At 34.3% G+C, this 14,062-nt stretch overlaps 2 protein-coding genes across 2 annotated transcripts; both read left to right on the forward strand.

The window, feature by feature from the left end:
- The first annotated feature begins 3,414 nt into the window (after positions 1-3,414).
- On the forward strand, positions 3,415-6,825 carry LOC105156631 (protein neprosin). Its single transcript, XM_011072827.3, has 7 exons — positions 3,415-4,080; positions 4,171-4,257; positions 4,381-4,596; positions 4,959-5,123; positions 5,507-5,560; positions 5,727-5,873; positions 6,307-6,825. The coding sequence occupies exons 1-7, from the start codon at positions 3,697-3,699 to the stop codon at positions 6,682-6,684; spliced, it is 1,431 nt and encodes a 476-aa protein (XP_011071129.1). The 5' UTR covers positions 3,415-3,696; the 3' UTR covers positions 6,685-6,825.
- A 3,379-nt stretch (positions 6,826-10,204) lies between these two features.
- On the forward strand, positions 10,205-13,739 carry LOC105156632 (alpha/beta-Hydrolases superfamily protein). The gene is made up of 8 exons (XM_011072829.3): positions 10,205-11,201; positions 11,305-11,399; positions 11,534-11,637; positions 11,762-11,862; positions 11,955-12,058; positions 12,413-12,850; positions 13,010-13,141; positions 13,294-13,739. Exons 1-8 carry the CDS (start codon positions 10,953-10,955, stop codon positions 13,448-13,450), a joined length of 1,380 nt encoding a protein of 459 aa, XP_011071131.1. The 5' UTR covers positions 10,205-10,952; the 3' UTR covers positions 13,451-13,739.
- Positions 13,740-14,062: the final 323 nt, after the last annotated feature.

The raw sequence follows: 14,062 nt of genomic DNA on the forward strand, positions 1-14,062 counted from the left end.
TTAACATTTATCTTTAGGGGGGTCTAATAAGTCCCTTTAGTTCATGTCATTTTCCCTCTTAAAAGAGTCACTAATTAGCTTCTAGTCCATGTCCAACTAAATAATAATGACCAAACAAACTTAATGGACCATCTTCTTCCCTCACGTTATTTACCAAAATTCAAGATGTTCCACAGCTGCAATTCTAACAAAAATAGTCAAATGAAAATCTACCAATAGATTTGGTGGGCTGCTCAGAATATATTTTATCAAAAGATTGAAATAATTCTTTCCCCCTATAGTCTAAATTTGATGTTGTACAATTGGATATATATGACTTAAAATTCTTTGAATACTATATATGAATTAAATGCAATCTTGAAATGATAGTTTAATTTATGCATCTGGTCCATTGTTTGGTGAAGTCATTGGTGCAAACCCTAAACCACTCATCCATTCTTTTTATCATCATTCTATTCTCTTTTCATTTGTACCTCTTTTATAGAAAATGCTCTTTAGTACTACTTATATAGTTATATTCCTCTTTCAAAATATTCTACTAGTTGGAATTTGGTCCACATTATCCTGAGATCAAGGATGACCAACAATATTAATCCGACCACTTTGTTTTTTCTATTTTCGTGATTTACTATTTAGATAGCGAGTGATTTAAATAATTGATTATATGTCAAATATAATAATATTTAGTTTGTTGCATGATTAATTGTATCCGATCAAAATCGAGTGAGAGGGTGAGTTTGCATACAATTTTAAATTCTATTATGACAATATTTTTGCAAATATTTCGACCAAAAAATTAGGAATATTCGGCAACCACCCTCAAAATGTGGTCAATATCATAAAGAAGATAGCATAGATGCAGAAAAGTGATGGTGGGTGTGGGGATGAAATACTGAGAAAAGTTGGGGTCAAACTGATAAATACAAGAAATGGGCCCATTGTCAATTTCAATGACCATCATTCTGTTTGAGGGCCTAAAAACATGGACCCTTGAAATCATGTTGGGCCTTTTCACAACCTCCACCTTTTTTTTCTTTCTTTTTTTTTTTTAATTATTATTAATAATGCTTTCTTCTTTTTCTTCTAATCCGTTATCTACTTCTTTTTGCAGCAATTTTTCATTATAAAATGATATGCATACATATGATATTAAATTAATCACTCTTTTGTTAACTTTATTATAAATGGGATATTATTATATATGTGCATTGAATTAATTAAAATGTATATGCCCATTAATCTATATCTATACTATATATAAAAAAAAGACATTTTTCCCTCACAAATGATGGTTATGACACCGCAACACCAATTTTGTTGTTATGCCAATAATACCTCTAAGTTGATATTTTTTTATTGTTGCTTTATTTATTTATTTCTTTTTTTTTTGTTTTTTAAAGTATGATGTATCAATTTATATATATTTTCTTATTCATAATATATTTTAAAATATAAAATATTATTTATTATATGCATGCAGGAACAGCATGACATGATGGCTAGTTAACTTAAAAAAAGTTCCTCTACACTCATAAACGACGATTAATAACACCGTTGCGCTAATTTTTTATAAAGTTAAAAATGTCTTTCATAATAAAATAATTAATTTATTCAACTTTTTAAAATTTATATTAATTGATAAATTATTATTTTTTATTAATATAATATACCAATTTATATATATTTATTTTTATTTATAATATATTTTAAAATATAAAATAATATTTATTATATATATAGGAACGACATGCTACAACCACTTATAATTAAAAAAAAAAAAGAGTTAATATAAAATTAGTATTTGGGCATGAAATTACAATGGGAAAGAGATGCACACGCATGGTATGATTAGAAGAGGGTACTTTTAATCAAGTCATGTGATGTAATAATTCCAAACTGGCCCTTTTCCATTTTGAAAAATCCATATGTTGTCCCCTCCTCTCCTCATAAAGCAACTCAACCTTTTTGCACTCTCTCCACCAACAACTTTCCCACGGATTTCTCCAACCTTTCATCTCTTCCCATATTGTTAAAATTCAAACATGTAACATATTTATTTTTATGCATGTGGCTAATTATATACGTGAGTGTAATTGAAAAAAAATAAAAAATTATTACAAGGTCGATATTTATCTCACTCCATATAAATTTATTGTAATGGCCTAATGTATATGTATTTTTAGTTATTATAATAGTTCATTGTTTAAATTAATTGGTCAATTATTTTGAATATTTTTCCTCAAAAAATCGAGTTTAAGAATAGTATATGGCTTCAAATCATCCTAATGTAGATCAAATTGCCTGCATGATTTATACCTTCTATTATATTTCACACTCAATTCATACAAGACTGAATTTGGGTGGAAGAATCTGAATTTGATGAGAAGATTTGAAGTACGGATTTCAGTAACTCCATATCAAATGAATTTAAAATTTATTACAATTCCACAACTTTTGTACCAAATATTTATCCAAACAAGTTTGATGCATTTGTTACTATAGATTTAAAATCCTTACATCCACATCCATCCATCCAGACATGGCATAAAAGAATTTGGCTTGACATATATATGTATTTATTATGTGGAGTGCAAGATAAATAAATAAATATTATCTAGAATTTGCAGTGTGTAAGAAGCAATAGGAACATGGCAGAATAGTTCATCAAGAAATCAAAATTAATTTAAGGAAAAAAAAAAAAAAGATTTTGGGGTGTTGGGTAAAGGGTTTAGGACCCAAAAATGATGAGAAATCCCAAAAATGCGCATGCAATTGCATGAATGCCTGCATAAGCACGCAGTGCTAATAACCAGGCGCGCGTGCCACTATGCATTGCCCACTACTTACACACAAAAAAAGAAAACATTATTAGTTTGCTGCTCAAAGTTTTGCTTCTCAGACAAAAGACACCTCAGAGCTCCATGCAATAAAATCTTATCTACTTTGTGGGTATTAGTAAATATAATTTAATTGCTAATTAATGTATACATACTTTCTTTACTATATAGAAAAAGAAGTTCAAATATTCATTCCCATTTCTTGAAAGTATTTTATTTAAAGAAAATAGAGACAGAAAATCAAAACAAAGAAAAGGGTGATTTGGAATAGTGTGGGAATTGAGGTGTAAAATAATAATTATATGAGAGTGAGCTGACACAAAGAACATCTAGGGAAGTGAGAAAGCAAGGAACTTTAGAAAGCCAGAATCCAGTGTAATTCCCATCTGTCCTCATACCCAAAGTAAAGAATAACAGAAATCAGGACACATTATATTATTACAACACTGTAAAAATTTTGACACACAAAAGTTAAAGTTCCAGTCTTTGTATTGGAGACTGGAAACATAATTAACTTGCTTAGGGTGTTTATACCCCCACCCCCCACCTTCCCTCATTCTCTTCCCTTCATCACTTGTCATTCTTCCCAAAGAAAATTAAAAAAAAAAAAAAAGGAAAAATTAACATATTCTTGCATGTCTTGGTCACATCCCCACCCCACATGGACAAAACTCTAAAGATTCACAAACATAGTAATTTCTATGTTTTCTTTCTTTCTTTTTTTTTTGTCTATTACTTAATGCCTAGAAGTTATACATTTGTCAGAATATAAAACTAAGGGTAGAGCATAGAACTTGAAGAGAGGCAAAAACCAAGAGAGGGTTTCAATTCTTTGCATTGGGAATGGTGAGAGAGTGCAATGAGCTTCCTTAGAGAGAGAGAGAGGTCACAGTGGCTTTGGTGCATGGATTTGAGGTTTGCAAATTCTGAGAAGATTAGGTGCTCTTTGGATCACAGAAGAAGACAACGTCGATGCACACAAAAACAAACAACTCATGTGTTAGAAGAAACAAGACCCACAAATTCCTCAGAGATGGCTTCTAGTTGCTGCTGGAAGATCTCCCCAATCATTTCAGCTTTTGTTTTCTTCCTGTTCTTTTTCTCCTCCGTTTGTCCAGTTCTATCAGTCAATTTTAATGCCACCAAACAGAACTTCCGGCCCGGGGATCATATGTCCAAGAAATTGAAGTACATCAGAGCCCATCTCATGAAAATCAATAAGCCTGCTGTCAAGACAATCCAGGCAATCATCTCTTCATCCTTTCTGTTTTTTATTTTTTATTTTTTTGTTTTCTTTCCTCTCTTGTTTTAATCAAGTGGTTTTGTTGTACAGAGCCCTGATGGTGATATCATAGATTGTGTTTTATCTCATCAACAGCCAGCTTTTGATCATCCTGAATTAAGAGGGCAAAAGCCATTGGTGAATAACACTGAGTTACCATTTCTCTCTTTTTTTTTTTTTTTTTTCCAAAAACAAAAAAACTGTAGATCAATCAGTCTTTAACATTTCTCTTTATATATATATATATATTTGAATTTGCAGGATCCACCTGAAAAGCCAAAAGGGCACATATCAACGACAGGCATGTTTGAAGAAAATTTTCAGGCATGGAGCATGTCGGGAGAATTCTGCCGGGAAGGCACGATTCCCATGAGAAGAACAAGTGAGGAAGACGTTCTGAGAGCAAGTTCTGTCCGAAGATTTGGACGCAAGATAAGAAGGCCTATCAGAAGGGACTCTTCCAGCAATGGCCATGAGGTTAGTGCTTATGAAATGATCTTTCAATTTTCTCACCAAATTAGACGATGATAATCATGATGACCAGTTTAGCTGAAGAAAGCCCTCATCTCAACACACCAAATCCGTAAAACTTCTGGCTTCCATAAATTTAGAAACTTCACTGCTGCTTTCCCTTTATTTCCGTGATGTGTGTGACAGATATTTAGGTGTTTTTCTTACACTACTGTCCCAAATACCATAAATTATGTCACTATCAGCAGTAAAATTTGTATGCTTTTACACTCTATCCATATATATATATATGGGATTTTGATGATATAAATTAGTAGTGAGGACAGTGGCATGATTGATTTATGTTTGTACACACTGGGAGTTTTCAGCATGCGGTGGGGTATGTGAGCGGAGAAGAGTATTACGGAGCAAAAGCAAGCATAAATGTGTGGGCTCCTCGAGTTGCAAACCGCTATGAATTCAGCTTATCACAAATGTGGGTAATAGCTGGTTCCTTTGGCGATGATCTCAACACCATCGAAGCTGGTTGGCAGGCATGTTTTTACTCTTCTCCTTCCATTTCTTTCCACCAATTTTTGTTTGAAAAATTATAACCCATAGGTCGGTTTGACTCCAATTGAACTAATTATATGATAATTGCAATACGCTTGTTGATTGGTGTACAGTTCAAAAAAAATATGACGTTTGCACTAATTAATTACTCTGTGATTGTTTGGTTTCGTCCAATTTTTCCTATCACTCAAAGTTGCTCCCCGGAAACGCGGTTTCTACAGTAGAAATTTAATTATCCAGACAGTGGGAACAATTTTTTCTGCCCTCATTAAAGAGCAATTAATCTTCAACAACCTGCAGTTAAGACAGCCATTGATGGATGGATGCTAGCTATGCTAATTCAATATATGAATTTCTCAAACAGGTTAGCCCGGAGCTTTATGGGGACAACTATCCTAGGTTCTTCACGTACTGGACTGTAAGTTTGATTTATTACCAATTAAGGAAAATAATGTTATCTCGTTAATGTTGTCCCTAGCTACCTTAATCACTAATTCTCGAACAAAGCATATGAATAATTAAGTATGATAATTAATAATGATTATAGTACTTGATTAATTTAATTATTTAAATGGGACGTGCAGAGTGATGCGTACCAAGCGACAGGCTGTTACAATTTGTTGTGCTCGGGCTTTGTTCAGACCAACAATAGAATAGCAATTGGGGCTGCAATTTCACCAACTTCATCCTACAACGGTGGTCAGTTCGACATCAGCTTATTAGTGTGGAAGGTAATTTCACGACTCTAATGCCATATATGGTTAATTATTAATATAATTAATTGGTATTTATGTTTAGTATAAAGTTATTAATTAGAATAGCAAAGAGGAGGGAGAGATATATGAGGACTTGTAAAGTTTAGGGGTGGAATCTACAATTTTATGATCCGGTCAAAGATATCCTGAAGAGATAAAATAAAACAAATAAATTAAAAGAAAAAGAAAAAACTTTATTTATTTGGATTGATTTTGGTAGGAAAATTAAAGACAGCGTGGAGCTAAATTCTCATGTACCACCTAGCTAAGCTAACAAAAGCATGTCGTGATATATATAGAGAGAGAATGAGTGAATGGACATAATAATGATTTTGGCTTCAGACTCTTGTTTTGGAAGCAAAGATATCATCTTCCTTCCACCTCACTCTAACTCTATTTGTACGTACAGGATCCAAAGCATGGGAATTGGTGGCTGGAGTTTGGAAATGGGGTTTTAGTAGGTTACTGGCCATCCTTTTTATTTACACATCTTAGAAATCGTGCGAGTATGGTACAATTTGGGGGAGAAATTGTTAATAGTCGAGTATCAGGATCCCACACCTCCACCCAAATGGGCAGTGGACATTTTGCTGGAGAAGGGTTCGGAAAAGCGTCTTATTTTCGGAACCTGCAAGTGGTTGATTGGGATAACAGCTTAATCCCTTTATCAAATCTTCGAGTTTTGGCTGATCATCCAAATTGCTATGATATACAAGGCGGGATTAATAGAGTTTGGGGTAATTATTTTTACTACGGAGGACCTGGAAGAAATTCCAGGTGTTCTTGATTTTTCTTTCAATTCTTTTGATTTTTCTTTCCATCTAACAACCCATCCATTCATTATACTACCTTTACCTTTACCTTTAGGGGCATTGTAAATTGGGAATTGGAAATAGTGAATATACTATCCATCTTCTTTTTTATATAATTGTTTCATGACTTTGTGTAAACACTACAAAATCTCAACCCCAACAAATTACAACTTGACTACTATACCATGAATTCCGCCGTTAACTATAATGGGGCATACCAATTATTACAAGAAAACAATAAATGTTGTACATGTTACCACTCCAAATGGACCTTTACCGCTGCAATTAATCCTTTTGTTAAGGAAATCAATTATATATCCTTCTTCAATTAATAATTCTCAATTATTGTCACTAGCCCACATTCTTTTTCAAAAATTCAATAAGGGATTCCCCACTTTATAAATACTCCAAAACTTTCTGGCGTATTATGCTCCATGAAAAATAAGATCAATGTCAACCCAACTCAACATAGGTATTTTGGGATTTTTGGCTGGTATAGAAAAATGGGGTAGGGGACATTGGGTGTGATAATATTGATACTTTTTATAAATATATATATATATATAATTATGCAAAAAAAACATACAAGTAATTTGTATAATTACGCCAAAGATGTGAAGATATAAATGCAATTATCCCTTGTAAAGACAACCAAACACCTCCTCTCGGCCAAACAATGTGGGATTGGAAATTTTGCAAGACTTTACCAGTTTGAAAGTATGTGGATTCTCTCAAGTGTTTGATGGATGGTAGTAACTGTCTTCCTTTCCTTGTAAATTAATGAATCCACCCACCTTCACAGATGTTGGCAGACAATATTCAGCAGAATTGCACTGCTCAGGGCTGGCACTCCTTAAATGGCTATCATCTCTCTTCACACTCACATCACTCAACAATTTACGGGATTGCATCTACCATCACATAAATACCAAATTCTACACCCTTGTACTAACTTTACCATCTACTTTTAATTGCGCTAATTCCAGTTTTACATAAATTCAACTAATATTTCACGTTGTCCGAATAGATTCAAATGACGATCAACTGCATGACTTTTCTATATAAAATATGTATTGAAATTCGTAATTTCTTTTTGAAAAAAAAAAATGTGAGTGGTGATTGGTTGTGAACCCGGCAAATGGTTGGTTGACGATGATATGTTGATGTGTCATGGTAATATTGAACTCTACATATTCCCTTGACTTATCATCAAACATCGCAATCTCCCCAACTGTTAGTCTGAGGAATTGGTCAATTTTGACACCGACCGACAACACATTCATGTTTGTGGCTGTGATGTGATTTTAGCACATAAATGGTCGTGGCTCTGTCGGAATCACGATTCTTGATTGCAAATTTTTAATGGGCTATCAGGCCCGTTAATATCGGGGTTGATAAATGGGCCTCAAGGCCTGCAACTCGAATTATTATACGGATGATTTTTCTCTGGTACAAAATTGAAACTGCAGGATCCATTGTTTCAGTGGGACGGAATATTAACGGACCTTTCACGAGCAAGAGTCAGCCCAAGACCCAATCATAAAAGTGCACGTTGTTAAATGATTTTAGTTATCCAGTATCAGGTCTTATAATTTTAAAAATGTTAACGAAATATGTAAATTAATATATAATATTTCAGGAAAAAAAACCACTCAATTTAAAGGTATTATCAACACAATAAATAATTGGTATAGTAATATATAAATCACAGTTTGTTAGTGAAATATATTTTTTTATATTACATTAGTTATATATTATTCATAACATAAATATAATATAAATTTTCCAAGATATAAAAAGAGTCAAATGATTTTATATAAGTTGTTGTCCCCCAAAAAAACAGTAATAATAATTTTATATTTGTTTCAAAATTGAAAGCATTATAAATTATTTCAAAATATTGGTATTTCCATAATTAGGTCCAACTTGAACTAACAAGTAGAGTGGGTAAATTGATGAGCTAATTAAATTTTTGGATAGAGTTGGGAAATAGCGTATGTAGTAGAAAACTAGACTTTAGTGCGTATCAAATTAATTACTCAAATAAACGCTAAGTTTAGATAAAGGCGTGGATTGGATGATTCTCTCACCTCTAAAAATGAAACACAATTTTTAGGTAAATTTGTTTGAATACATGTTATAAATTTACGATTTCTTGAAAATTGACAATTTCAACCAATCTCATTCCAACAACCTTATAACCTACTTTCAGAAATTATTGAAATATGATAATTTCTTTTTTAATTAATTTTCAAGATATTAATTGTCATCCGTATAACTACGATCTTTAATTACTACTCTTTATACACGGGACAATAAATATAATTTAAGTGATTGTTATGGAGAGTTTTGTTGATATACAATTTTGAATATAATAAAATAATATCACTTTAATTAAAAAATAAAATAAAGTAAATAAGAAATTATGATGCGTAAGATGTAATAATGATAAGCTTATAATTAATAGGAAAAGAAATCATATTTTGTGATATAATAAGTGAGTGTGAGTCACACCTAATTTTTTGAAAAATAATAATGCACCGAAATAGGAGCAGTAGCTGATACGCGCGCATGTGCTTCACAATTAATTAAACTGAGGGGATTGCTTTCCCATTCCCCACACTATTAATAATTATTATTAATTTTCCTTTTTTCTCCAAACAGTCAACCACCAATATCATCTGCTGCCTCAACCTTTGACTATATTTAACACTCTATTGCCATTTTTACTTTGAATTATTAGGGGGAGATTCCACTTAATTATTTTTATAGTTTTATTTTGAATCGACTCAATATTAATTGTTAAAGCTCTCTGTTATAGCTAATTATGATTGAATTATAATTTTAAAATTATTTATACTACTTAAATCCCATCACATCAAGTAAATGAACTTATATAATTTTAATTCATAACATGTCATTTCTGACCATAGATTCGTGTATATAGTCAGAATATTGGTGGAGAATAAATTAAAAGTAAACAATTCAAATACATGATCAATATTAAATAAAAAATATGTCCTTTTTATTTTACGTAAAAAGATGTTCCTCTTACAATAAATTTAAAGGCCTGTTTATTCATTTCAAGAAATGTGGTTTTTATTCTTGGGTGATTTTTTGTTCTCCATGATGAATATTTTAATCTTAGGAAAATTTAATTTGTGTAGAAAATTTTGGACACTCTTACATTCACCTTAAGTTGTCAAATATAGAGTTATTATATGATGTAGCCCCCCTGGTTTGAAAAGATCGAGGAAGAGAGAAAATGAAATATGTGGATGATTGTAATTTAATTTTGATTTATTTCTCGCGTCCCAAGGGGAGGGGGGGGGGGGGGGACAGTTGAGGAGGAGTTAGTTGGAAAAAGAACCTTCCAGCTCCGATCCAGCACATTCCTCCGTCCTCAATAGAAACGCCTAGAATCTCTCCTCCAAATTCAAACAAGAAAACGTCCCCACCAAATTCCTTCTTAGTTCACCTAAGCAAATGCAGCCTCCTCTGCTCTTGTCTGGACCGCTACAAATCCCATCATTGTCCCCCCCAAAACACACCCATTTTCCAGGATTCTCCTCCTTAATCCGCTCATTAATCTTTGGATTATCTAAATGACATGTGCCCAAGAATCCTCTCCTCTTTCTCTCTCTTTGTCATCTCTGTGGGCCCAAAACAAATGGGAAATCTCTGGCAGCGGCTAACACTATGGCACGTGCATCAATCGTAACCAGCCTTTTCCAAGAAGAGAGAGAGAGAGAGCGCCTCCCCACTCTACAAGAACAATTGTTTCGAGGGACGAAGCAACTGTTTTGCAACCTCTGAATACGTTTCGTGCTATTTTCATTTGGTGGTTATGGTACATGACTTTATGAATGAGTGAAAGGTAGCCAACCAGGAAATCGTGGGAAGAGGAACACTCCATCTTCAAACTCTCAAAAGAAAAAGATAAAAAAAAAGGACATCCTGTTTTATGCATGTTTGAAAATAGGATCCTCATTCAACGTATTACGTATCAAGAAGGGCCCCCTCAGAAACTGTAACTTGTACCTTACAATTTTTTGTGAGTCATTATTGGGAGGGGGTTTTCTTGATTTCACGTTTTTTTTGTTTGATGATCAAGAGCCTTCTCTTGTTTTTTCTTGAAGAAGGCTCAAACGCCAACATTCTTTCGTATTTCATCTGTGTTTCAATTGGCACATTTGATATATAAATCTGCAAAATTTTCTTGGGGGGAAGCTCAAGAAAGAGGATGATCTCGTGGTGGATATCATCTCTCCAATTGGCGGAGCTGTTTGTGAGTTCTCTGGTGCATTTGGCATATGGGTTTTACATATTTAGCACTGCTGTTGCTGGGGATCTCTCACAGGCATTCAGCGATTGGATTTTCAAGCCTAATTTGGCTGCTGGGTTGAGAAGGGACGACTCAGAAAAGTCCACCACCGTTGACGATTTGCCTCCCATTGTGTTGGTACATGGAATCTTTGGTTTTGGCAAAGGGGTATGAACAATCTTTCCTGCCAATGATTGTAACTCCGGGTGATTTTTTACTTTTGTGATGATTTTCTTGTTGCAAGATTGAAATTTTCCCCTTGTTTCAACAGAGATTGGGAGGTTTGTCTTATTTTGCCGGAGCAGAGAAGAAGGATGAAAGGGTTCTTGTGCCTGATTTAGGCTCATTAACTAGCATATATGACAGGTGGCTGTGTTTTTCAAATTTCAACTCATTGTTCAAAGTTCAGTTTTCTTGTTTCTTGTAGCCTGTGCTTAAGATGTTTTCCGTTTTTTGGTTGTGAATGGTCTTTGTAAATTTTGGTGGGGTTTTGGGTACAGGGCCAGAGAATTGTTCTATTACCTGAAAGGAGGGCAGGTTGATTATGGAGAAGAACACAGCAGGGCTTGCGGGCACTCACAGTTTGGCAGAGTTTATGAAAAAGGTTGAAAATTTGTCTCCGAACTCTGTGAAAGAGAAGACAAGAACTTGCTTCTTCTTCTTCTTTTTCTTCATCTTGTTGCTTTATATTTTTCAGGACTTCTGATTGATTTAACTGAAAAATGCAGGGCATTACCCTGAATGGGATGAGGATCACCCAATTCACTTTGTGGGGCATTCAGCCGGAGCACAGGTTGTTCGGGTCTTGCAACAAATGCTAGCTGATAAGGTAGTCTTCTTGGAAATGAAGTGAACTACTTAGCAATGAGACATTGAAACTATTTCAAATTTGTGAAACCAATAAGTTTAATGTAATTTCAGGCATTCAAGGGGTATGAAAACACTTCGCCAAACTGGGTGTTAAGCATAACCTCATTGTCTGGAGCATTCAACGGTACAACAAGAACCTACTTGGATGGAATACAGTAAGTGATTTCTATGTTCAGTTCTTATTTGCTATAGTTTAGCATCTTCTGATGTCTAGGAGGCTTAATTTTCTGCTGCAATCTAGTCAGTCAATGAACATCTTGACGTTGCTGCTGTGATTTGTTTAATCTACTTCAAACCTGAATTGTCGTTAACAAATACTTAATTCCATAGGTAGCATGAAATGGAACACATGATCACTAAATCTGATTATTCCAGTCTTAACCAGTGTATATTTCCTTGCTTCCTCTACACACCTGTTTACTCAACAATTGTTGCTCAATCATTCCATCTGTTTCCTTCTGTAGTATTTCATCAGTTCCTCATTTCTGATTAACTTTGGTTGTTCATAGGCCAGAAGATGGGAAGTCACTGAAGCCCATCTCTCTGCTGCAGTTGTGCCGCATTGGAGTAATTCTTTATGACTGGTTTGACATTCAATGGCTGAAGGCCTATTACAATTTCGGATTTGACCATTTCAACATGTCTAGAAAGAAAATCGGCATTTGGGGTCTCGTTTGTTGCCTCATGGGAAAGAGTGGTCCATTTGCATCTGGAGACTGGATTCTTCCCGATCTTACGATTCAAGGGTCCATCAGATTAAACAGCCATATACAGACGTTTCCTGATACGTACTATTTCAGCTATGCAACCAAGCGTACAAGGAAAATGATGGGTGTCACAATTCCCTCTGGCCTACTTGGAATACACCCTCTGCTATTCATCCGAGTCCTGCAGATGAGCCAATGGCGTTACCCTTCTGACGTCCCTCCTCCTTATAAAGGTTACCGGTGAGTGCTACTTGATTCTCATACATACCTAGGATATCAGTGAATCCTTCTGACCTAGTTATGCACTTTCAATAATTGAATTATATGTATGAAAAAACCCGTTTAAAACCTTAAATTTGAACCTTGGCACACTGAAATAGTGAATACATTTATTTACAGGGATGAAGACTGGTGGGACAATGATGGAGCACTCAACACCATATCTATGACGCACCCTCGTTTGCCAGTTGAACACCCTAGCCATTTCGTTGTAAAAGATTCAGAATGCCAACCTTTACAACCAGGCATCTGGTTCGTGCCCTTTTCCTCTAGTCTCTGCGTTCATTTGATTTCTTTGTAGTCTCTGAAATGCCTGAAGTTAATTAAGAAGTCTGCATATCAAGTTGAGAACACAAGATGTCGGCTAAACATATCGACCTTTGACATATCAAAATTGGTTGCAGGTATTACAAGATCGTCGAAGGTGATCACATTCTTTTCATAGTGAACCGGGAGAGAGCCGGAGTTCAATTTGATCTGATATACGACAGCATTTTCGAGCGATGCAGGAAGCACGTATTCAGAAAGACTCCAACAATGCCAAATCAACTGCACCAATAGTTCATAAATGTAAATCTCAATCACACTTGAAGTGGAAGAGATAAAACAACAGATTGGTTAGATACTGTGAAAACTTGGCTAATTTCTTTTTTTTTTGTTTTAGTTTCTTTCTTTTTTTCTTTTTCTCTTTTTGGTGGGGGGCTTTGGCCTCACGTAGCTGGTGGAAATGTCAGTGGTCTGCTTTCTTTCAGCCTCTGTATTTATCATGTATTACATTTGTAGGTGTTATTGTCTTGGAATAGACAGAAGAGCACTATTCAAAGGATTATACACAACTGTACTTACATTATTTCTTCACCTCAAAATGCTGAAATTTCAAATGAGGCAATGAAAATGAAAGCGAATTAGACTTGGAAAAAATCACTCTAATTTCATTCATGGAATTGGGATGAGTGGATGCCTAATGTTCTGTTTATATATTTTCTTTTAATTTTTATATAGAATAATTTCAGATGATATATAGCACAATATTGTGAACGCAGTTTTATAAGCGCGCTTCAAGGGCACTTAATTAACAAGCACAACAATCTACTCAAAGAACACCAAATCACTAAGCAAACTACAGATGAGGGAATGTGATGAGGAGGAAATATGAGGGACTAAATTCGAATA

Source organism: Sesamum indicum, linkage group LG2, assembly GCF_026168435.1.
Source record: "Sesamum indicum cultivar Baizhima isolate 11 linkage group LG2, ASM2616843v1, whole genome shotgun sequence".
In the NCBI taxonomy this organism is placed as follows: Eukaryota; Viridiplantae; Streptophyta; class Magnoliopsida; order Lamiales; family Pedaliaceae; genus Sesamum; species Sesamum indicum.